At 35.5% G+C, this 25,795-nt stretch overlaps 1 protein-coding gene across 2 annotated transcripts in view; it reads right to left on the reverse strand.

The window, feature by feature from the left end:
- Positions 1-3,806: 3,806 nt before the first annotated feature.
- Positions 3,807-25,795, reverse strand: part of LOC149067475 (uncharacterized) — a 103,459-nt gene continuing 81,470 nt past the window's right edge. For both annotated transcript variants that reach the window (XM_089252587.1, XM_089252588.1), the window contains exons 30-33: positions 23,368-23,487; positions 18,011-18,153; positions 8,883-9,472; positions 3,807-4,100 (exon numbers count right to left, since the gene is read on the reverse strand). In XM_089252587.1, coding sequence (XP_089108713.1) covers positions 3,955-4,100; positions 8,883-9,472; positions 18,011-18,153; positions 23,368-23,487 — 999 coding nt within the window. In that variant the 3' untranslated portion in view covers positions 3,807-3,954. The remainder of the gene's footprint in view (positions 4,101-8,882; positions 9,473-18,010; positions 18,154-23,367; positions 23,488-25,795) is intronic.

Genomic DNA, 25,795 nt, shown 5'->3' on the forward strand with positions numbered 1-25,795 from the left:
GTGTTATGTAAAAGTGTTTATTACGTTACACAAAAGTGTAGTGATGGGCAAGCTGCTGCCCGTCTAGATGTTCTATCTGACCCACCACAGATGTCAAAATAGTAGTGTAGAAATCTTTAATTTCGGTGTTTTTAAAAGAAAATTCACTTAAAATTATGCTTCATTTTTGCATATGGAAAATACAGTTGCGAGAATTTAAATACACAGAGTGAAACCAGTTTATAATGATACTGTAGGGACCTAGAAAAATATTGTGCAAGACAGGTTCTCGTTGTAGACAGTTTGAACATTTCCACTATTTCCTATTGAATAAGAATTCTGCTGGGACCAAAGAAAACAACATTATAGGCAGGTTTATCCTTACAGACAGTATTATACATAGGTTTCAATGTAAATTGATTTAAAAACTTTTGTTTATGCAACAAAAATAAAACTTGCAACAGGTATACATATATAAAGCTATTAAAATATATTTATTTTTTCACAGTTGTAATTTGGTCATTCTTGTCGCACCGTAGTCATTTTCTGCACATGAGAGCTAATTGGATCAGGACCCACAGTTTACTTCCGACCCTGAATAAAAAGGGCAAAATGCTGCCAAACACAGAGGTTGGTTCAATAACCCTTCTGTGTGGGATTCCCTACGGTAGTGATAGTTTTCTGTAATCATGTTGTTGCACCCCTGCAGCAGGAAAGTTCCTGACAAGGACAAATTGGGTATCAAACTTGGCAAAAGAAAAAGTAAAAATATTATGTATTATTAAGACGAGAAAAAAAAGGCAGAAAGGTAAGTGAATTTGTATAATAAGTGATAGGAAGATATGTACAATTGGTGTGCGAGATATGCAATTTTTGAGAATTTACGTAATATTTTTCTTCCTTGACACGGCTCCCTTTCTTGGAAAAAAAACAACAGATGAATATTAATGTCTAATACTTTGCTAAAGTATAAGCTTGAAGCGAATCATCTTAACCCTTTAAAACTGAGGTTGCCAGCATTGATAAGATAGCTTGTCATAAAAGCCTCTTATTTTCTCACTGACGAGCCCAGAAATTTTGTAAAGTTTCTCAATGGAAAACTTTTCCCTATACCCTTTAGTTTGCACCTGTTGAAAATCGGAAGAAAGCCTACTACATTAAAAAAGATGGCATTTTGAAGGGGTTATTGATTTGTAATTGCCGCTTAAAGGGTTAATTAGTGCATGTCGAAATGTATTTGGCTGTAACATGCAGTTAAACTCGGTTGTAACACCACCTCAGCTACAGCACCAATAATTTTAGAATAAAGTTCACGAACCTTAGATGTAACTAGAGATGTAAAATTCTTGAGAATAATCTTCAGGAGAATATTCTCTGGAAGGACTACTATTATGAATAATTTGAGAATCCTATTCTTGATGAGAATATTTTCCTGTTATTTATAATATAAATATATATAATATCCTTGAAAATATTCTCTGGAAAAAGTACTTTTACAAATTGCTGGGGAATATTCTTATCGAAAATAATAAGAATGATTCTGAAGTTATAAATAGTAGTCCTTCCAGAGAATATTCTCAAATATTCTTCCGATGAGAATATTCTTCAGTTATTTATAATAGTCCTTCCAGAGATTATTCTCAAGAATATTTGTAACTAGCTATAATACCCGGCACTGCCCAGGTTTTCTTCAATGAGGCGTTTTGGATCACGTGATATCTCCCTCTCTCTTTCTTTGAGGGACATACAAATTGTGTCCAAGTTAACCAATATGGCGACTTCCTGCGGGACTCATGAAAGAAACAAATCTAGATTTAAAGAAACATAGAAATGAATAGTTTCCTTTTTTAAGGGGCGCTTAGTATTTCGATTTCTCCCCACCCCTTGAACTTCAAGTTATCCATCTAACCTAAACTATGTGAATTTATGAAGTTGAATATTAAAAAACAATATGGAGAGATTAATTTTCATGCTTGAGGAGATATAAATAAGAAGTTGAAATCAATGTTATTGCATGGATATCCAACTACAAAGTAGGTCCGGATAATTACTTCATATTTAATTTTCTGGGCTTCGTATACCTCTCTAAGCGAACTCAATATTTCAAAAATCGAGAATTCAATACAATTTTTAAAATTATTAATGTGGTGGAAAACCCTACAAAATTTCCGTATTTCCACAGTAAACTCTGCAATTTTAACACTGATTTTTATGGGGCCTTCGCCTGTCCCTCAAAGTGATGCTGATGATGATTCTGACGTCTATTCAAAAAGCTCTCATAATTGGAAAGATTGAAAAAGTGGCAAACCATTGTAAAGGCATATACACGTCTGAAACGCATTGCTAGGTAACCAAGGTAAACGTTCCAAAAGTGATTGTTGAGGCCCAAAAACCATTGTTGCCTGACAGTTTTTTGCCCATTTGCCCTGCTCTGATGAAATTTTAAAGTAGCCTACAGTTCATTCCCGGCCCTGTTTGGTATATATGCAAAATCTGGCGACGATCGGCCTAAAACTAGATTAGTATAAAGAACAGACATATATACTTTCACATTTATATATAAGATAACATGCATTATAATAAATAATCTCTGCAAATAACTTGAGAATAATTCTTATTATTTTATGATAAGAATATTCTCTGGTAATTTATAATAGTCCTTTAGGAGAATATTCTCAAGAATATCTCTGTCCGTCTCTCTTCCCGTCAAGAAGACAGTTAATATTGAAGTTTGTAGTAAAGGTTTCTAAAATCTTTATCTTTATAACCAAACTTTTAAAACCTCTCATCATGACCAAGAGAATATTCTGATTATATTTCTCGAACTAAAAGTTGTCATTGGGGGCGATTATACCAAAAATTGATTTGTTGCAAATGTTTCAGGCAATGAAAACTGATTTATATTTCATGATATAAACAAAATTAGTAAAAAAATTTAAATTATTTAAAAGAAAAATGAATATTCTCAATTATTCTCCAATTTTTACATCCAGGAGAATATATCTCCAATTTTTACATTCTCACATCTCTAGATATAACGATGAAAATTAAACAAGCTCAGATATAACAAATTTTTTTCTTCCGTGTCTATGGCATTTTTCCAAGAAATTTGAGCTTAGCACATTGAGGAAATGTTCGTCTGTTGTCAAATATGAGCCGTATACGAGATATTCCTTTTTTTTTAGTAATTTTCCCCTCCCTGACATATTTATATAAACGTTCCCTTTTGTCCATGAAGCTCATAATTAACATTCTTTAATAAAATGAAGGTAATTTGCATAATTTATGAATTTAGTCATGTAGGGAGATATATTGTTCCGGATAATTTTTCACAAGACTTCGAGATTGCAAAACAAGAAGTGGTTTGATGGACAAACACAGATTTATTTATAGAACAGCAATTTATGTGTATTTACAAGCTAATCAGAGAGCTAACAACTTTCTCGCTAAGTTCAACTGACTTTTCAACAAATCTCTCGAATATGGAATCTCTCTTCTTGTGATTGCCTCACTATTCCTAGCTCTGGTTGAAACTTCGAGAAAAAGAATATTCCACAAATTTTTATTTCATAGTACCAGGTTTGTGGCGCTGCTGTCTGGAGGGGGCGGAACCCTCTAGAATGTTCTTGCCAACCCGCCGCAGTTCTCCGCCAATCGCACATCTTTGCGCTATACCAAAACCGGTATCAACAGATTTAGACATTTTTGAGAGCCATCGAATGAATCGAGGGATTTGTTAAATCAGTTTGTTAAATACGGATTATGGATCCGGCTGTACAATAAAACTTAATTCCATACACATGATTATTCATTAGATGCCACCAATTAAAAAAAATTTGTTTATTAATTGTTCTTTGAATGTATATACACACAAATGCAAAAAAAATTAATAAAATAAAAAATAAAATCTAATCTAAAAAAAGAACATTCACATTCAAGGGATGTGAGAAATATCAGATAAAAAAAATTCCATTTTCACTTTTCACAGATCATTTCTATAGCCTTCGACATCTTAGAGATACATCTGGCTAATAAAGACACTGGAATGTTGGTGAAAGTTGTGGAGCTGCATGAGGAAATATGACGGACAGCAGCTAACAATTCTTCGTCCTTTTCGCTAACTGCAATAATTAAATATATAAAAGGTTAGTGATAAATAAACATACAGGGTGTCCTCTAAATGCTAATAGGGCCTTTATCTCATCAATCATCCATCATAGAAGTATGATTTCCATTTAAAAATATTCAAAAGGGATTCAAAAATTACCCTGTAGCAGTTTTGAGAGTGAAAATAGTGTGTCACAAAATAAAACTAAATTTTTACATGGTCCACCATGCTCTAACTTCCAATTAGAAAATAGTTGCTCTGTCTCTTCTGAGGCTAACAGAAAAAATTCCATGTTTCCAAGTGCAACATGCACTAAGATATTTTTAATTCAAAAATCGGAGAGAAGTTATGAAAGAACATCAAACACTTTCACACGATGCTCCTTTTCCTCATTTATGCTGTTCTTTCTAAACCTTTCTCCAATTTTTGAATTCACTTAGAAACTTGGAATTTTTTTTTGTTGACTTCAGGAGACCGGGCAACAACTTTCTAATTGGGAGCGGGACCATATAAAAAAATTTAGATTTCTTTAAATTTTGTTACACACTGTATTTTCACTCCCAAAACTGGTGCAGGGTAATTTGAACACCTTTTGAGCATTTTTTAAATTGATACTATACCTCTACGACAAGCAATTGATGAGATATAGGCCACATTAGCATTTACATGACACCCTATATAATGGAATCTTCCATTAACAGACACTTTTTTCCAAAATGAGGGGGGGGGGGGTGAGTCAACTAAATGTACTACGATTTGCTAAAGGGGGTCATTCAAGTATTACGTCAGCATCGATGGGGGGAGGGGGGGGGGGTTTCTGATTTGCTGACTTTTGATGGGGAGGGGCGCAGGTTTGGATAATGCTTATGTCATCAACCACACTTGTCAACATATGAAATATTTTTAATGGCATCTTACTCGGAGTGCCAAAAATGAGAAAAACCTTTCAATAGTTTGTGGGCACTTGAAGTAACATTCCCCCCACCATTGATAAGTGCCCTACAGAGTCACTTTAGTGATCTATAAATATTTCGTGGATCCAAGTGATCTGGAAATGTGTCCAGGCCGCTTAAGTGCTCTAGAAATGTGACATGCTCCATTTAATTGATCTATAATTATATGCTGCAGATCACTTAAATAATCTGAGAATGTGCCACGCTCCATATAATTGATCCATAATTATATGCTGCGGATCACTTAAATAATTTGAGAATGTGCCACGGGTCACTTGTGTGATGTAGAACTGCACTAGGGGCACTAAAGTGCTCTAAAACTATGTCACATGTCACTCAAGGGATCTGTAAATGTGCCACGGATTGCTTAAGTGTTCTGAAACTGTATCCCGGGTCATTTTACTGATCTGAAAATGTGCCGCTTAGTTCATTTTTACGAAATTAAGTTTGAGGAGGGTAGGCCGCATCAGATAACCCCCAGGGCCATATGTGGTCCACAGACCAAGGGCCTTTATGCAATTTATTATTATATGGCTTAGAGGGTGGGTCGCAATGAATTTATTAAAAATAAATTTTGAGTTCATAGCCTGCAAATAATATTGAAATTAACAGAAATTGATTATAATAACATATAAAGGTATTTTCTTGCGAAATTTCAATTAAAAAAGATATTTTTTGCATTAAAAAAATAAATTTTTGATCGTCGGGGGCAGCACAAGCCCCCCTGTGTACATCTATGATCCCCCCAATATGCATTAGGATTCAAAGACGCGGAGGATGAGAAAATTTTGATGACAAGGGGGGGGAAGGGGGTCAAAAATGGCTGAAAATTTGCTTACGTAATACTTGAATGGCCCCAAACCAATGATAGGCAAACCACGGCCCGTGGGTCAGATGTGGTTTGCTCAAGACTGGGGAGGGGGGGTGTCTTCAACCTTTCATACATTGCGAGCCAAATTAAACTTCCCACAGAGCCTGCAGGCCACCAAGTCATACCATGGTATTCTAAGTTATTAACAGGATTCCTGAAGTTTTTATTGAACACTTATTTGCTAAGAATTAATTTCTTTTATTAAATTTGAATTTTTATTCATTTTTGGATAACTTCCTTTCATTAATTCTTTTTGATTAATTACTTAACCAAAATTTTCCAGATAATTCTGAAATTATTTTTTCATTAATTTTAAATTTTCATTAGTTACAAAATTATTTATGTAAAAATTTTTCTTTTCATGAACATTAATTACTCCTGACAATTCTGAAAAATTATTTATTTCAGTAACTCTAACAATTTTTTCATTAATTATAGATTTTTATCAATTATGAAACTATTTATTTCAATAATTATGTAATTTTAATTAATATACTTATAATTATTAATTATATTTTTCAATAATTATAAATTTTTGCAATTTCATTCATTAAGATAGAAGCATTTCCATAAGTACTATAATTATCTACACCTTCTGGATGGCGAATTTGGCCTCTCAAAATATGTGGCTCGTATGAAATCAAAAGGCCACAAAAACTGTTTTGGCTCAGAGTCCCCAGTAATTCATTACAACAGCCCTTTTAAAGGCACAGCATTGCTATCGAATCTGGAAAGTATCTCACAGTTCTAAATACAGCAGTACAGATTCCCTATGGCCAGAGCTCTTTCACGTTTTTTTTTTTTGCAACTTAATCATTTTCCTATGTAAAGTAGCTATTTTCTAAAAATGATGGGCGGGCCACAACAAAAGGCTCGGAGGGCCACATTTGGCCCACAGGCCATGAGTTGAAGATGCCTCGCTTAGAGGTTATATATGGCCTGCTGCAGATTTTAAAATAATAGTATAGAAATTTTTTCAGTATTTCAAAAAAAAAAAAAAAATTATTTGAAGGGGGTGTTCCATTTTTTGCACATGCAAAATATAGCTGTAGCAATTTTATTAAATAATTTATTAAAAAATTTTACATTAAAAAAAATGGAACATCACTTATAAAAATGCATAAAATTATTAAAATACATTTATTTTCACGGTAGTAAAGGATAAACCACTGTGTTTTGTTTGCAATGAAACCATGACAGTCGTCAAAGAATACATATTTCCCGCCACTTTATTTCAAAGCATAAAAATTCATAAATCCATGTCAGAATATGTCCGACCCAACAAAAATTTTTCTTTTTGTTTTTTTGCCTGCTACTAAAAAAATTTGCCCATCTAAACTATAATTGGGATAAATTAATAATGATTAAAAATTGCAGCGGAACTTTGGTTCACAAGCTTAATTCGTTTTGCTAATGTGCTCATAATCCAAATCGAATTATTTGAATCAAACTTCTCCCATGAAAAAAAAAAAAAAAAAAAATATATATATATATATATAAAATGGAAACTCAGATAATACTTCCCACAATTATTCATTCACGTAAAAATGACTAATAAAAACAGTGTTCAATAATTAATACAGAGCAATAATAATATAATAACTAATACAATAAAATATAAAAAATAATGCCTTAATCTATATGGTATATATATATGAAATTGATTTTTTGTGTGTTTTCTACAAATCTACAATTCTGGATCGATTGGTGCCAAACTTTCATATATACCAAATGGGATCCGACTTGAATGATAGGCTACTTTAAAAGTTTGTCAGACTTGGACAAATGCTTAAAATGGGCCTCAACCATCACTTTCTAGGCCTCAACAATCACTTCCGGAATGTTTATTTTAGTTATTATGGTTTCTCCTAGCAACGTGTTTCAGAATGCCTTTATAATGGTTTGCCTTTTTTTAAAATCCTCCCACTAATGAAGCTTTTTGAATAGACGTCAGAATCCTAATCAGCATCACTTTGAGGGTCAAGCAAAGGATGATCCCCATAGAAATCAGTATTAATATTGCCAATTTCATTGTAGAAATGTGGAAATTTAGTGGGGTTTTCCGCCACATCAATAATATTAAATATTGAATTGAATTCTCGATTTTTGAAACATTGAGTTCACTTAGGTACAAAGAGCAAAAAATTAAATATGAAGTAATTAGCCCTGGACCTACTTTTGAGTTGGATATCCATGCAAAACATTGATTTTAACCACTTATTTATATCTTCTCAAGCATGAAAATTAATGTCTACGCATTGTCTTTTAATATATTCAACTGCATAAATTCATATAGTTTAGGATGTTTTAAAATTGTGGGCTCGTAAAGTACATCAAATAAATCCCACAGCTTTAATTGCCCTGCAGTACTCGCGTGGCATATATTGCTCCATTAAAATAACAAGGAGCATGGAGTCCCAGAGCACTGCAGGGTTAAGCATTTTTTGAAGCAGAAACAGGCAGATGGATAAAAAAAAATTGAAATACTTAGTGTCCCTTAAAAAAGAAAAATATATATATATTCATTTCTACGTTTCTTTAAAAAAAAATCAGAATGCCTAGCACCCATCCAAGTTTCTCACTTGGGTTGAATACCAAATGGTATTTGTATTGAACCCTAGTGGGAAACTCGGTCAGCATGACTAGTGGTTAAATATTTTTCTTCTGAAGATGATACCCATTGGTGATCAGACCTTAATCGTGCCGATTTTCCAGGTCCGTTAGCAGAAATTCCCAGGCTTTAGAACAAAAATGGGCTATTTTCCCAGATTTCACTGACTTTTTTTGGTAAATTTTTTTTCCCCCAGACAATTCAAGGTTCTCCTTGACCCATACAAACCCTGTCATAATGCTGTTTTAATTTTAGCATCTCATTTTCAACCTGGAAATGCAAAGTTAACAATGGCTAAATTTTAAAATTTAGTTTAATTGTGAAAACATTCAGAAGTGCTAAAAAAACATGAATACTCACCACCAGAGGATGAAGGAGCAAAGTTGGTGTCACGTTCAGGAACAGAAGCCATTTCACTGATTTCAGGCACGTCATTCACCACTGTCATCTCTGAATCACTGTTACAGGAAGTTTCAACTTTGACATCATCATTATCTTCTACTACCACATTTTCTGATGCTTCCTCGACTCCATTGCACGTAGGTGTCAACTTTTCTAATGGCATTTGTTCCATATCGTCATTTGGAACAGGACAATCAGCAGGAGTTTCTTCGCAATTCTGATCTCCATTCGAAAGGGCTGAGCTCAAAGAGCTCTTGATAATTTGCTTTCTCAAATTACATTCTGTGCAGGACTCCGAAGAACAACATATGACACTTCCAAATATTTTAACATCAGCAGCTTCAGTTGCAAATAATTGCCTATGTTCATGAAAAGTCACCTGGTTTACGATAGATGACTGAGCCTCCACAAAGTGATAATTAATTGCCTTGACAAGGGTTTCACAAGTCAAAGGTTCCAAGACTTCAAGTTCGTTTGAACCAATTTTTGAAAGATCACCCAGTTTTGAGACTTTTAAATCATCCAACAGGGGTTCAATGGTTTCTAGTCTGAAAAGTAGAGAAAGATGCATTGATTTATATTGACATCAACATTACTTGTACAACATTATTAAATTACAACATTAGCGATCTCAATATTACTTAGATGACATTATCAAATTGCCACAACATAACCAATTCAACTGTTTTGCTAAACAACATTTGGGCTACTTATGGATCTTTGCCACTATACTGATATGCATGTAATTTTCACTCATTTCTGTTCAAAATGTTTCTAAGAGATGGCTCCAGTAGTCTAGTAAAGATTGGATTGCAAAACTAATTTGTATGCACATGTTTCTATTCTTTTTCCTCAATTAAAAATTAGCAAAAATTATTGAATTCAAAATCTAAAACAGTTACATTTATCGATTTAAATTTATTATTATAACATAGAAGTAAAATTATCTATCAGAGGTGCTTAATTTTTCACCAAAAAAAATGGGGGGGGGGGGAAATGAAACAGGTAAATGGTTAAATATGTAAAAATTAGGAATGTAAAATTATTCATATAGGAATACACCTCTATGGTCGCCCCACTGCTTGTCATTTATGGAATTTATTGGATGAGACACTTTCACAAAACATTAATACACAATAGATTCTGATTTTTTGCCCCCCTTCAATCACTTAAACCTACTCATATAAATAAGAAATTTTTACATCATGTTCAACTACATACATGCACTTGCATATTTTCCTAATTAATTTTGTAAACAGATACAGCTTCAGTTTGATCAATGGATTTTTATGCTTAACATCATAAAGACCTGCAAGGGCATGCGATATTGAAGACAAAAACTTTTAAAATTGAACTTTACCATGCAATGCCTCTTTCAGATGTTAAACTCTGCCATAATTATACAGATTTTACAAAAACAAAACCTTTCACATGTGCAGAGTAATTCAGGAAGAAGCAACTTCGTGGTTTTATAAATTAAAAGAATAATTAATCACATGAAATGATTAGTAGAATGAAGAATGGCTTAGTTTTGGATTGTAAAGAATAGGTAATATTAATGTGAGCGACTCCTTTTGAGAATTGAACATAGATGACTAATTAGCCTTTGTGTCTGTCATTTGTACAATGCCAGTCAGTTATTACTGTTCACCACAAATTCCACACAAAGTAGAGAATTGACTGCTCATAAAATATAAAGGTGGCATCATCCATTGGAGAAGACAGGAAATGCTTTAGATAAAGGTATTTTGGTATTTTGACTGGAATTTTCATAGCTTTGACTGATGACTTGATAGTGTGTGATTGAAAGAAGTCACAAAACCAAACATTAAAAAACCCATAAAATTTTGTACTTGATAAGGTTTTTTCCAGCCGGTGCCAATTTTGGAAGAAAGGTTTTGGGCTAAAGAAAGCCGTCAATATAAATAAATTTTACTTAATACAGGGCTCAGACTCAAAAAATTAGGTAAAAAGTAGGAAAAAGTAAAACTAAAAAATGGGACAGGATCCCCCCCCCCCCCAGACCACATAATCATAAGATAATGAATTTTTCATTTTTAAAAAATTTTAAAATTAATTTTTTTTATAGCACTATATCAGTATCCTGTAAGATTGACTTGAGCCAAAGCAAAATGACAGAAACGACTTGGTTATGAAAACAATTTTTGGCCAAAACAGTCTAGGGGTCATTCAAGTATTACTGTTAACTAGCTTGTGCTAGTTAAAATAGAAATATAGAATAAAGGGAATATTATTTAAAATGATTAATTTCAGATATATTTAAAATTGATAGTTTGGAATATTTAAATTTGTTATTTTGGATTTAACAATAAAGAACTGTAGGTCGGGCGCCAAAAGCAGGCGACAGTAACCGATATATTATAGTACAGCAAACAAATAATTGAATAATAGGAACGTAAATAAGAATGGTTGTCTATGGATGGTAGACATGTTTCTTGAGGGTTTGAAGTAAGTGGCATCATGTTGATGAAAGAAGCTTTGTCCAAGCCGGTGGGAACATAGTCCCAATTAAAAGAAATACAATCACAGGCCGATGTAAGTAGATGGGGCAATCACCATTCATTAGGGAATCTTTTAGTTACTGTCACAAAGCATCTGGTCGGTTGTACTTCAGGGGTGTCCTAGGCAAAAGGGATTGTCCGAGGAGTTTTCTTGGAGAAAAAGCAGGGAATTGTAGAAAATAAAGGGGGACCAACGAATGAAAGACAAATTTCAAGATTGAGAATAGATGATGGCCATTTAAATAGAAGTAGAATCCCTTTATTTAGAGGGTGCAATTAAAGTATAACAGAGGATCTAAAAATGCAGAGTATGTTAGTCATGGGAAGCTTCAGTGAAAGAGAAAGTTTGAGATGGTTAAAGGTTGGGCAATGGCCGTTGGGGTTCTCGGGGTCCTGAAGGGAGAGTCGTTTGGACAAAGAAATTAGGGATGGATCGGCAATGGCCAATCTTATGAATAAACCTTCAAGAAATGAATAGAAACTTAGAGATGATGGGTAAAATATCAAATCAAATTAAATGGGTGGAGTTTTTCGAAGGGATTGGGACGTCCGAAATGAAATCTTAAAGGGCAAGAGAAAATCTAGATATTGGGAGTTGGAGTTAGAGAGAAAGGCAGTAACAAACGGGACTGAGAAAGAGATGCTGAGTGTGTGTGAAGGCGAGGTTGTAATCTCGAGAATCGGCTTCCTGTCTGCGATGCGGGTCTAAGGGGATAAAGACTGGAAAAGGGTCTCTCAGTGAACCTGGTGAGTGATGCATGGATTATATTCTCTCTCCCATATGTGACTTAGTGTAGGTACTCGTAATTTAATGTTTTGGGGGCCGACTGAAGAATTTGTTAATTAATTTTTAATTGGAATATGTATTAATTTTTAATAAGGATGATGATATGGAATATACAATTGGAATTAATTCAATAAACTACAGTGTAAATAAACAACTTAATTTCCAGCATCTCGTGCATGACTACTTTGTGTAAACTTTGCCTGGGTTATACTTTATATAGACACAACGCAATGCAATTGAAATCAGGGAAGGTTATTCACTTACGTACTTACGAGAACGGTCTCAGACCCGAAAGGTGCGACATTACGTCAGCATCGAGGGGGGGGGGGGGAAGGGAGGTTTCGGATTTGCTGACTTTTGATGACAAGGGGGGGGGGGGTTTGAAGGTTGCTTACGTCATCAACCATCCCTTTTTGAAGATATGAAATATTCTAAGCTGCCGACAGGGGAGGGGGGGGGGGTCAAAAATGGCTGAAAATCTGCTTACGTAATACTTGAATGGGCCCCCTACTAGCAACCACAGATAATTCTTTTCTGTCTCTCCCAGGGTTGGCAAAAATCCGGGTTTTCTTCAGAAAAAACCCAACAGACCGGGTTTTTTTTCAGGGTTTTTGGTGTTTTTTCAGGGGTTTTTGATATTGAAGCATAAGGAAAGAAAGTTATATATGCTGTAAGTAAATATAATAGACTGGGTAATTTAAGGCAATTATTATGTATATAAGTATTGGAGTCCTGCAACCGTCACCCTTGTTGGGGCCACAGATAGAGAGGGTATGACAATGCAATAACATCATTAGAAAACATACTGTTTGCAAATAAGTGAAGTTTTGAAGTTTAATTTTTAATGGGTTATTTCTAACCCCTATAATCTAAATACTATTGAATATACAGATTTATTTATGTATTTCTTTTGAGATAGAGTATGACAATGCAATAACTAAATTATGAGAACATGTAAGTTTTTTTAAGAATGACGCTTTTTCGAGACCACTTCCAAAAGAACAGTGCAAAATATGTAAATTAAAAGGTCTAATGTAGATAAGTCAAGGCGAACCAAATGATTTTACTGTGTTGTCCATCCTTTTTTTTAAAGGGGTTTTATTTATATTTTACTGTTCAATGTCAGTGTAATCATTTTTGACAAATGAATCACTGTTATTTCTAGGTCTTTGCCGAGCATTGTAAATATTGCTTATGCCTGCCTCTACATGCCCTAAAAATGTAACACAATTAAATGCTACAAACGAAGAATAGGCCTATGTATTCAACTGCTTCATAATGCAAACTATTGTTTCACCTATACACAAAATGTGCATCATAATTTTGAATGATGACTATCTAGTTACTGCCCAAGACCATGAAATAGTAAATACAAAATTATTTTTCCCATCCAAACAGAAGTTTTTAATGACTACTGTACTTGTTGAACCCTCAAACTAAGCAAATGAAAAATTAATAAACCAAATGGTCCACCTACACCCACGAAATAACCTTAAAAACGATACAATTTCTGCTTTGGCAGAATCATTAATTGCAATCTACAACATTTATAATATTTGGATATATTGATGATTCCCTCCTCAATAAGTCAAGGTGAACCAAATCAATCACACAAATTTTATTGATAGGATTTGATAAAAAAGTAGGAAAAGTAAAATCAGGGTTCATACAAAATTTTCAAAATGAAAAGTAAGGAGTTTTTAAGGACTTTTTAAGGAGTTTCAAGCAGTTTTCAAGGAGTCATGGCAAACTTCATAACTTACAAGTTTTACAGCAAAAAAGGGGCAGGGCACATATGCAAATTTATTTTTAATTTGCAAACAAACTTTCCCTCTTCTCAAAAATATAGATGTAGAAGTGGTTAAAAAATTACAAGTTTTGATTTGTTACCCAGCATCATAAGAATTCATAAAATAATCAATCCACATACATGCTTTCTGTCATCACCAAAGTGTTCTAAAACCTTCAAGTATTAGTCAAAAATATAACTCATAACAGCATCACATAAATTATAAAAATTCTAAAAGTGATATTCATTCCCCCTCCAATTATTCAAAATAAAAACCACAGCCGACAAAGATTTTTCTTACAAAATTATTTATATTTGCAGCAAATCTAGGCACACACACACACACTTCCAGCACAACTTCCTAGATAGTCAATTGCCCATAGATGGTAATAGACCTGAGTTGTGCTTGGTTTGAAAGAAAGAAAGCTCCCCCCCCCCCCGGAAATCACTCACTCAAACAATCTGGGAATGTGCCGCGGGCCGCTCAATTGAACTAAGAATTTGCCACGAGCCACTTGAGGCAGGCCACATTTAGGCCATGTGTTGAGCACATGTATGCTTTAAAATAAGGGGCTGTTCAAGTATTATGACAGCAAATTTTCAGCAATTTTTGACTCTCCCCTCTTGTCAGAAAAAGTCAGCAAAACTCTCACCCTCCCCCTGTCAGCGCTCTGCCCTCTTCCTCCTAACGCTTATTGGTGGAATCTGAATCTGAATTGGGGGCTTCCCCCCCAGATGATCAAAAATTTATTTTTTTAATCCCCAAAATATTTTTTAAAAGAATTTTTTAAAAATATTTTTTACAATTTCGAAACAAAATTTCTTTATATGTTATTATAATCAATTTTTGTTAATTTCAATTATATTTGAAGGCTAAGAACCCAAAATTGCTCAAGAAATTCATTGTGACCCTACCTCTCTAAGCCCTTGACCCGTGGTAAACATTCGGCCTGTGTGGACCACATGTGGCCCTGGCGTTATGATGTGGCCTGTCCCTAAATCTATTTTTGTAACAATGAACCAAGTGTAACAATGAACCAAGTGACACATTTACAGATCGCTTAAGTGACTCGTGGCACACTTCCAGACCATTTAAGCGATCTGTGGCACATTAAGTGATCCCTTGAGTGACATGTGACAAAGTTTTAGAGCATTGGTCCTGCCACCAGTGCGGTTCTACATCACTCAAGTTATCCGCGGCACATTCCCAGATTACTTAAGTGATCTGCGGCATAATCACGGATCACTTATATGACGCGCGGCACAGCTACAGAGCATTTGGATCTGCTAAGTATTTGAAGATTACTAGAGTGGCTCTGTAGGAGACTCAATAGGGAGAATGTTAGTTCAGGTGCCCACAAACTAGTGAAAAGTTTTACTCGTTTTTCACGCACCGAGTAAGATGCCATTAAGAATATTTCATATTTTTTATAAAGGGTGGTTGATGACGTAAGAATCATCCACCCCCCCCCCTCCACGTCATCAAGTCAGCAAATCGAAAATCCCCCATCCATGCTGACGTAATACTTGAATGACCCCTAACATAAAGATATCCGAAAGTTATTTTCTGAAGGTTAAAAAAAAGTGGGTTCAGCTATAGCGGCTGATCGGCTCGTCCTCCCCCCCCCCCGTAAAACCAGACGTGGCTCGGGCTGTCACTTTTAAAAGCCGGTTTTCGATGTCGCGCGCAACGTGAATCACCCAGCGCGACACGCCGTCTATTCATCAATATGAAAAGCAGTACAACTGTTTTCCTACAGAGCGCAATACGGCTCACGACAGCGCTTTACGTCGGGCGTGATTGGCAGACTGCTTCTGGAGGAGTTAAGCGTCGTGTGCCGCGCGTTTCAGCGATCTTCCCTTCATTTTCGTGTTGTGTATCTTCCCTTTAAACCGGAGCATGCAGCTGATAGAGTATATGACGCCAGGGTCATATACTATATAGCCGTCCTGAGCCGGTGCGCCACGCTTGGAAAACGCAAATGCGTAACGTCATTATGTAACTCATTTCTTTCCAGCAGCGAGTTGTAATGTGAATAAAACACGTAAAAAAAAACTGCGGAATCAATGACATTTTGCGGTTTCTAAGAATTTTCGTAGTGAGATATTGGCTGTAAGCAAATGGGAAGGAGGGATAAAATACGAATAGTAGGAGAGAATTGCAGTAAAAAAAAAGAAGATTGCGGCGAAAGTAGGAAAAATAGGAAAGCTGCGAGGTCTGCACTCAGTATACTGCGTAATATAGGAGGTTCGAGATATCGTTTCGCCGCATTAGTAAAAACTATATATTAAAACGTATAAGCATATATACCAAATGGGACCCGACTTGAACGATAGACTACTTTAAAATTTCGTCAGACCAGGGCAAATGCCCCAAATGGGCAAAAAACTGTCTGGCAACAATGGTTTTTGGGCCTCAACAATCACTTTCCGAACGTTTACTTTGGTTACCGTGGTTCCCTAGCAATGCGTTTCAGACGTGTATATGCCTTTATAACGGTTTGTCACTTCTTTAATCCTGTTAGTATATGTATGATAGTTTATGCCTTTATAATGGTTTGCCACATTTTCAATATACTCTCAGTAATGAGGCTTTTTGAATAGACGTCATAATAATCATCAGCATCGCTTTGAGAGTCAGGAAAGGGTGATCCTCATAGAAATCAGTGTTAAAATTGTCGATTTTACTGTAGAAATGAGGAAATTAGTGGGATTTTCCGCCCCATCAATAATTTTAAAAATTGTATTAAATTCTCGATTTTTGAAATATTCAGTTCGCTTAGAGATATACGAAGCCCAGGAGATTAAATATGAAGTAATTAGCCAAACCTATACTTTTGAGTTGGATATTCGAGCAATATCATTGATTTCATTTATATCTTCTCAAGTATGAAAATTAATGTCTCCATATTGTCTCTTTTGATATTTATTTGCATAAATTCATGTGGGTTAGGATATTTTAAAATTAGTTATGAGCCCGTGAAAAGTGCATCGAAAAAATTCCACAGCTTTAACTAAGGATTTTTGGAAGCTGGAACAGACAGATGGATAACTTGAAGTTCAGGGGGGTGGGGGATCGAAATACCTAGCGCCCCTTAAAAAAAGAAAAATATACATTCATTTCTGTGTAAATCTAGATTTGTTTATTTCATGAATCGCGCAGGTCGCCATATTGGTTAACTTGGACACGGTTTGTATGTCCCTCAAGAAAAAAGAGGGAGATATCACGTGATCCAAAAAAGCCTCATTGAAGAAAACCCGGGCAGCGCCGGGTATTATAGCTAGTCTATATATAAAAAACAAATATAAAAAAATAAGATTCTTTCTGAATTGCAGTGCAGGTGTAGTCAAACCGACTTTGTGAATTGGACAGAACTGGCAATTTTATTCATTAAAATAAGGGTTGAGATAATTACCCAAAAGATACAGGGACCTAAAATAAATAAATAAAATGAGGGAACGAGGTAGGGACCCACTGCATATACTTCAATGAACAGAATCAGCAAGAACACATGTTCACTATGTTTGTACCCTAAGACAGGACTGGCCAAGTGCCAGGTTACCATGGGGAGTAAAAAATTGGTATTGGCATCTAAAATTTTCTTTGTGTAGTTACTAAATTGCAGTCTGAAAGCAGCACAAAATGTTTGGAATTTTTAGCAGCATATCTGCCAACATGAAAAAGGGTCACTATGCCCTGAAATGTCGAAAGAAGCATTATTTTGGACCTTTTTCTTTGGGTTAAAAATTTTCTCGGCACCTAAAAAATTATTCTGGTGCCTAGATTTTTTTGCGATTTCTCAAACCCTGCCCTAAAATACCCATTAACATAGCACATTCAGTAAAAAATATCCCCTCAATTTTTATACTGAAATTCCAAATAAGAAAGGCAACAACAGGTGGAATTCTCCTTGAATCGAATGGTTAATTAAATTTTGTAAATTTATTTACAAGCAACCTCAAATTGAATAGAAAAATAGAAACTCACTGAGAGGAGGTTACAACATCAGAAAGTATCTTGCTGAGGCTGACAGCAGATTCTAGAATTTTAGGACATGACGTCAATGGGTTACATGGAGGATTGATATCTTCATCAGCTGTAGCAACCGTTTTCCCTGGAACTTCCACAGCCTGTGAATCAAACAACTCGTGATAAACATTCCTTGTTTTTAAAAAACAAATAAATAAAAAGCGATGCAAATATTTTTGGAAAACAATATCAAATATATGTTATGGCCAATCACAGACACACTGACATGACCGCTGACTGCCCAGGACCTCACTGGCTGGTCAATCACAGGAGCTGGAACCTGGGAGCTCAGGGTACTTTAGCTCCCCAATAATTCATACAATGCAAGACATTGCCCTCCTGTATACACCCATTCTGCTGATGCTGCCAAAGCAGAATATACCAATATCTGTGCCATACGTCGTAGAAAAATCTTGAAGAATTTGAAGAAAGTGTAGAAAACACTATTATAGGAATTTTCACAGCAGAACATTTTCAGTCAACTGAGAGCTTGTTGCAGAACAATACAAAACATTTTGCTTTGGGGCTGGGATCTGAAAGACAAATGGCAGCACTAGCAGAACATAACACAAGCAGAATGATAACATAAATAAATTATATGCAAGGCCACACATACATACAGTCAGCACAATCTAGCATGTACCAACTCCTTAGAAATTCTGCAGAGGAATGTGTGCAAGGTGCATGTATGGTCAAGTAGTAGTAGTAGTAGCGCATAATACATGCATAAGCATATAGAGCTTACAATCCAGTAATTTATAATACCGGATGTATGGTGCCCCCCCCCCACTCGTGCCTATGTTTCCTTTGTGTCAGCACCTTAGCTTTCAATGAATGCGTTGCACAATCAGAGCAACAAATGTTTCCCCATTTTGTGCATCTTTAGCGCTCACACACAAGCGAAAAGATTTCAGTACACAATCACTTGAATTAAAAATTTAAATGATGAAACATAAATTGTTACAATACACAGTCTATCAAATCTGCGAACTCAATTTTTTAATTCCTTATGAAATAACTTCATCCAAGGCTATAGCGAGAGGAGGGGGGAACAGAGATGGAGGCTCCCTCACGCAATGTACATGGTTGGTACTATTGTTCTATAACTTCGGTTTCCTTCGAAATACTAGTCTCTCTCTCATATAAAGGCCCGTTTACACGAGACAAGTGCTTTAGTTGGCAACTTAATTTTAACTTACCGATTCTTCTTGAAAAAGGCCACACGTATAAGTGGCAAGTAGATGCTCATTGGATAATTTTTACGGAGGCAAGCGCAGTTAGCGCATGCGCGCTTCAGTCTACTCAAATCCACGGAGAGAGAGAGAGAGAGACGCAACATGCGGGAGCATAATATTAATAATTTTTTATTTATCTGGCATTCAGAAAGGTGTTTTTTTTTAAATTCATAGCATTCGTAACAATGGATGAAGATGATCAGGTAGAACTTACAAATACTGTGATCAGAGCCACATTATATATTTTTTTTAAAGAAGAATATAAATTTATTCACTTTCACTTTTACCCAAGAGGGGTATAGTTATGTGGTACACATTGAGGACGATGTATATTCTGACTCCAATTGAAGAAACGATCGATAATATTTAAGTTCATTTAATTTTAAAAACTATTTACATAGGTTAACAATATTAATTCCACATAATAAAAAAGGAGAAACTACACTGCTGGCCACCCAAATTGCAACACCAAGAAAGACAAGAGATATCGCAACAATATTTATTTTGTAGATAACATGTTGACCAAGCATCAAATGATTAAATTTATAGACTTCTGTGAAGTGTGGTTCCTGCCAAAATCAGTAGCCAGAGTAGCCACCATTGTTGGAGATCACCGCTGCCACACGCCTCGGCATTGATTCAAAGAGACTTTGGATGTGTTCTTGGGGTACAGCAGACCAAGCAGCTTCCACGCGTTGCCAAAGTTGATCTGGTGTGGCAGCTGGGGATGTAATCTGGGTCAATCGTTGAGCAACCATGGACCACATGTTTTCTATCGGCGAAAGATCCGGAGAGCGAGCTGGCCAGGGAAGCAATTCAATCTGGCGATTGACGAAGAACCTTTCGACAATGCGTGCCACGTGTGGTCGCACATTATCCTGTTGAAATATGGCTGTGAGCAAGCCCTGAAGGTAAGGAAGGACAACTGGCTCCAACACCTCTGAGATGTAGCGCTGGCTTTTTAAAGTACCGGCAATGCGTACTAGAGGAGTGCGAGAGTGATATCCAATACCGCCCCATACCATAATACCCGGTGCAGGACCAGTGTGGCGGGGCATAACGCAGCTGTTCAGCATCCTCTCTCCACGGTGTCTCCAGACTCGAATCCGACCATCGTGGTGTTGCAGACAGAAGCGTGACTCGTCAGTAAAGACAATTTCATTCCATTGTGCCGTCCACATCCTTCTTTCATCGCACCATTGGCGGCGGAGACGTCTGTGGTTCTGCGTCAAGGGTAGACGAAGCAATGGACGTCTTGCGGACAGACCACTCTGCTGTAAACGGCGTCCAATGGTACGCGCAGACACTGGATGATGCGGTACAGACTGAATGTGCTGTGCTATGGTTCGTGATGTGGCTGAGCGATCCGTCACTGCCATACGCACAATACGCCTGCCATTACGTGAAGTGGTGCACTGAGGTGGATGCGATCGAACACGTCGGTCCGTCGTACCCTCCTGCATCCAACGATCACATATCCGCATTACAGTTGTTTGGTTTCGTCCAACACGACTACCGATTTCCCTGAAAGATAATCCACAATCTCGGTAGGCCACTATCCTTCCTCTGTCGAACTCGGACACTTGATCAAAAGATGATCGCTGTTTTCTACGAGGCATAATTGATCGTTTTTTTGAAAAAACCACAAGAAAAACACAATTGCCGTACTTCAAATCGTCGAAATCTCCAAGCCTTAAATAGCGCTTTGAAGTGGCGCAACAGGCACGCGTGAAGTGCTTCTGCGCTGAAATTCGAATCATTTGCATATCTCACCTCCGCTAATGCATGTTGTAAATTTCATATTATTTGCATGCTTCCTTCAGTGTGTTGCATTTACGGTGGCCAGCAGTGTATATCACTTGCGCGAGAGCAACACACTGAGCAAGAAGTAGGTCACGCAAGGGAAACAGTTCGCTTGTCCCCTTTTTTCGCCTCTGCCACCCACGTGAGGGGGCGAGAGATGACGCCACAGGGGAAAAAAGAATACACAGCATATTATAAACTTATGTAACTCAGAGAAGAAATATAAGATTTCTCTACTTCTCCTCTAAGTTGTAAATATCGATTATATGATATTTTAATCGAAGTTAAAGAGGAGATAAATTATGAATTATGTAAGCCGAAAATATGGGAGAAGATTCTTGGCATTTTTAGGAAATTCTAAGGGTTAAAAATTAAAAAATAAAAATTCATTAAACAAAAATTATTTCCAAATTTTCGAAATCATTATTATTTTTTAATTTAATCTATAGAGATGATATCTTTATGTTAAATACAGTATTTGATCATGTATTTTTACAACAGATGGCAGCAAATTCGTTCTGGATGAGAGAAATATTCGAAACCCCCCTCCAGTTTTTAATATATAAATCCTCCCCACCTGATATATATTTTTGAATCTTCAATTTTTTTCAACTCCTGACATCACGTCGACAGAATATTCCATAGCTTTTTCCAACATCGAATAATTTTTAGCTTGTTTGTTAAGGTAATTTTCATTTCAATAGTTCAACAAACATTCATGGCGAAGATATTTTTCAACAAACTTGAAGCTGGTGTCCTCTGGCCACCTCACCATCCAATATTTCCGCGGAATTCTAGCGAAACTTCAGGAGACGACGGAGTATGAACAGGTTCACGCTTGAGATCAAAATAAACCCCTCCGTGAGAGAGCAAAAAGTCCCCTCCAGCGAGGCAGGTCACGCCCACTGGCGCATGCGCATAGGTCTACTTAGCCGGAAAATATAGAACAGTTCGTATTCACTTACCAACTAAATCACTTGCGCACTTGCCAACTAAAGCCATGTAAACAGCGCTTATCGTCTGCATACATTGTATCATACTTGGCAACTAAAAATTAAGTTACCAGCTAAAGCACTTGCCTCGTGTAAACGGGCCTTAAGTTTCTGGTTAAGACCCTGACTTCATCCTCTCAACTCCCTGATTTTTTTAGAAAATAACGCACAATAAATTAACCCTATAAGTGTCACAGCAGAAACCACTAAAACCCTTTAGAATGTCAGTGAAAACAAACAGGATTGTTCAAGTCGTGCACCTAGCTGAGAGTGGCCTCTTTCTCTTCTTTGTCTCACTCCTCGAGTATGTAAGTTGTAGAACAAAACAATATAATTGTTTTCATTGCTAGTCTCTATTATGAACGTCCATACCCTCACTGTGCTTTGCCTAAGGGGGTATAGGAAAAAGTGTTTCATTGAAAAATCAGCTTTACAAAGTATCCGGATTTCTCAATGCTAAAATGAAAAGTTTTAAGGAGGCAAGATATCTTGTTGATGTTGCTTGAAGGGTTAAGGGGATGAAGATGAACTATCTTATGCATTCCCCCAATAACTCGGTAAAAATAAAAAAATATGGTCAATGTCACAATTGAGATATCAATATCATTTCTAAAATAAAAAATTGATTAAAAATTATTCAAATTAATACATACATCCCTTTACATTTTTTCCACAGAATTCATTGAACATTTTATGAAAATTATAAACTTTGAAAAATCAAATATAACTGTGAATGGAAAGTCTGATACATCTTAATATTCATATAAAACTTCACATCAGTATTGCAATACTTGTGAATTTTTTAAATGAAACTAATTAAAAAATTTGAATGAAAATGAATGTCTCCGCGTATTATCTTTTAATATTCAACTGCATAAATTCATATAGTTTAGGATGTTTTAAAATTAATTGTGGGTCCATAAAGTACATTGGATAAATTCCACAGCTTCAATTAAGCATTTTTGAAAGTTGAAACAGGCAGATGGATAACTTAAAGTTCGGGGGGGGGGGGGGGAATCGAAATACCTAGCGCCCCTTAAAAAAGGAAAAAAAAAATATTCGTTTCTACGTTTCTTTAAATTTAGATTCGTTTATTTCACGAAGTCGCGCAGAAAGTCGCCATATTGGTTAACTTAGACACAGTTTGCATGTCCCTCAAAGAAAGAGGGAGATATCACGTGATCCAAAAAAGCCTCATTGAAGAAAACCCAGGCAGCGCCGGGTATTATAGCTAGTATTCATGTAAAACTTCACATCAGTATTGCAATACTTGTGCATTTTTTACCTGATGGATGTCCTGAGACTTGACGTGTTTTTTACGCTTGGATAATACTTGGAGAACTACTGGAGATCTTTTTTGTATAGTCCTCGCCTGTACCAAAGGATGTGCAAACCTTACTTTCTTCTGCATGAAGAAAAAATTGGGAATTAAAAACATGCATGGGTCATTCTCACGAGATTGGACAAAAAATAGAAAAAAAATGATCAAAAATGTTAAATGAAATCTGTTAATCAAAAAATAAAAAAAATTATTAGGGACACTTCTTTACCTGCTGATAAATAAAATATAGTCAGCAGCAAAGTTTGTTCAAAATTAATGGTGAAAAAAATTCACTTGAGTTTAACCATGTTAAGAGATGGGCAAATCCAACGTAGGATTTTGTCTATTTCAGCACTTGTCTTCATACATATGCTTGACACTCGCAACATGTTTTATACACTTTTAGTATTTTATTTTCAACTTTGACAATTACTGATACTCTGAACAGTTTTTTTTTTCAACCGCATTTTTATTTCTTTTTCATTTGTTTCTTGCTCTTTTTTTCCATCAATTTTGTGAGGAAAACAGATTTTTAATTTGCCTCTGTTTCGCTCAAGTATGAGTTGAATTTTCAAAGCAAAGCCTTTAGATGAAACGTTACTGCAGCTTGATGTTGCAACAAAGAAATTTCGATTTTGCTTATTTTTTCGCCCTTACTTATTATCAAACCTGCCTTCTGGTTACCTAATGCCTGGAGAAAGACACTTTTACATGTTTTGCAACACTGATCAAAAACTAAGAATGTTAAAAACATGTGATTTTTAGGAATAATAAAGTCTCTAAACTGAAACGAGGTAAAGTGAAATAATTTTCAGTTATATATTTCTCATAAAAAAAGTAGTCAGGACAGGGCATTTAATAAAACAATTGCCTTTTTTTCTTGAATAAATCTAATTTGTGCATTAATTTACAATTCTAATTGATTTAAGGAAGTTCAAGTGATGGATACAGTCTTCTCAACAATAAACTTGATAGGTGGCAACAGGTGTTGAACTTAAACCAATGCTTTCCAAATGTCAGGAATGAAGGGGAAAAAAAAGGTGGGGGAAATTTTTATTCGGCTATAAAGTATTGATAAAAAATATTTAATTTATGAAAAGGATGAAATATGAAAAAGTATACCGATCCTACAAATATACAATAACTTATATATTATTGAAAAAAAAGAATATATTTTTGTTTTAAGATGGAAAGTTATAATTTTAAAGTTTGAAAAATGGGCTGGAAACAGCTATGAGAAAAGGTCATTTCCTTAAGAAATGTAAATTTCTTCAATCAAATTTTAAAAATATATTGATGGAAAAAAATATAAATGGAATTGTGACTTGTCTAAAACAGGAATATAAATAGAAAGTGACAAAAAAATTCAGTGTCAAATATAGTATGTGTAAACTGATGAGGACACAGTTTAGCCGAATTTCATGAGAATTACCTGTATATAGGTGTGACATTAAAGTTTATCTTGAGTTAAAAAAAACCAAAATTTTTCCATTTCTCTGTTGCAATCAAGTTTTTAGGCAAATTTAGTGTTAATTCCTAGTTGTAGCCACTCCTTCAAAAAAAAAAAAGTCTCTTGAGAACTACCACTAAATCAATTTATCTTAATATATTTTTTTTCGCTAACCTTCCAAAATCCATTTTAAACTTCACTAACCATTCACTAACCAAAACCAACCACACATACTAATTACAGTAGAACCCCTCTTTTGCAGACACCTTTGAGACAAAAAAAAATTTACCATGAAAGAGGGGGGGGGGGGGGTGACCATAAAAAAAGGGTTCCTATTAGAAAGCCTTAAAAATAACTAATTTTTGAAATAAATCCAGTTTTAATAATATACATTAGAGATTGTGTGTGAAACTAGTATTGTGCATACTTTTTGTACAAATAAATGATTTCATTTACTATTACTAAACCACACACGCACACACCTCGTTCATATTCCCCCAATGGAACCTCGTAATGAATTGGTACATGTTGGAACGTGCGTGTTCGTGTTGGGAATCTAAAGTAAATTTGTTTCTGCGTACTGCTTATTTCAATGCTGTTATCCATCATATATTTTTCAAACTATGAGTGAAGTGTAATAATTTATCATTTGCAACATTGTAGGCCTGTTGCTTCCTGTGGTGAGACTTTTTGAAGGGAAGATCAGCTTGCATTCATGCCTCAAAAGTGGGAACCACAAAAAATACTTCATTTACAATGAAACATAAATAAAATAACCATAGTTTTCAGAGAATAAGCCGGTTGCACCCATAAAAATAGCCTGAGTAAAAAGTTTTTTTTTTGGGGTGGGGGCAGAAAGGCAGATATAAACAGCAGTATTTTCGTTCAAAGTCTGATAAAATAATTATTAAAATATCAAACCATTTGAATGGATTAATGGAG

This window comes from Pholcus phalangioides, unplaced genomic scaffold (assembly GCF_987345545.1).
Source record: "Pholcus phalangioides strain wild (caught in Gottingen) unplaced genomic scaffold, Ppha-v1.0 ptg000030l_1, whole genome shotgun sequence".
In the NCBI taxonomy this organism is placed as follows: domain Eukaryota; kingdom Metazoa; phylum Arthropoda; class Arachnida; order Araneae; family Pholcidae; genus Pholcus; species Pholcus phalangioides.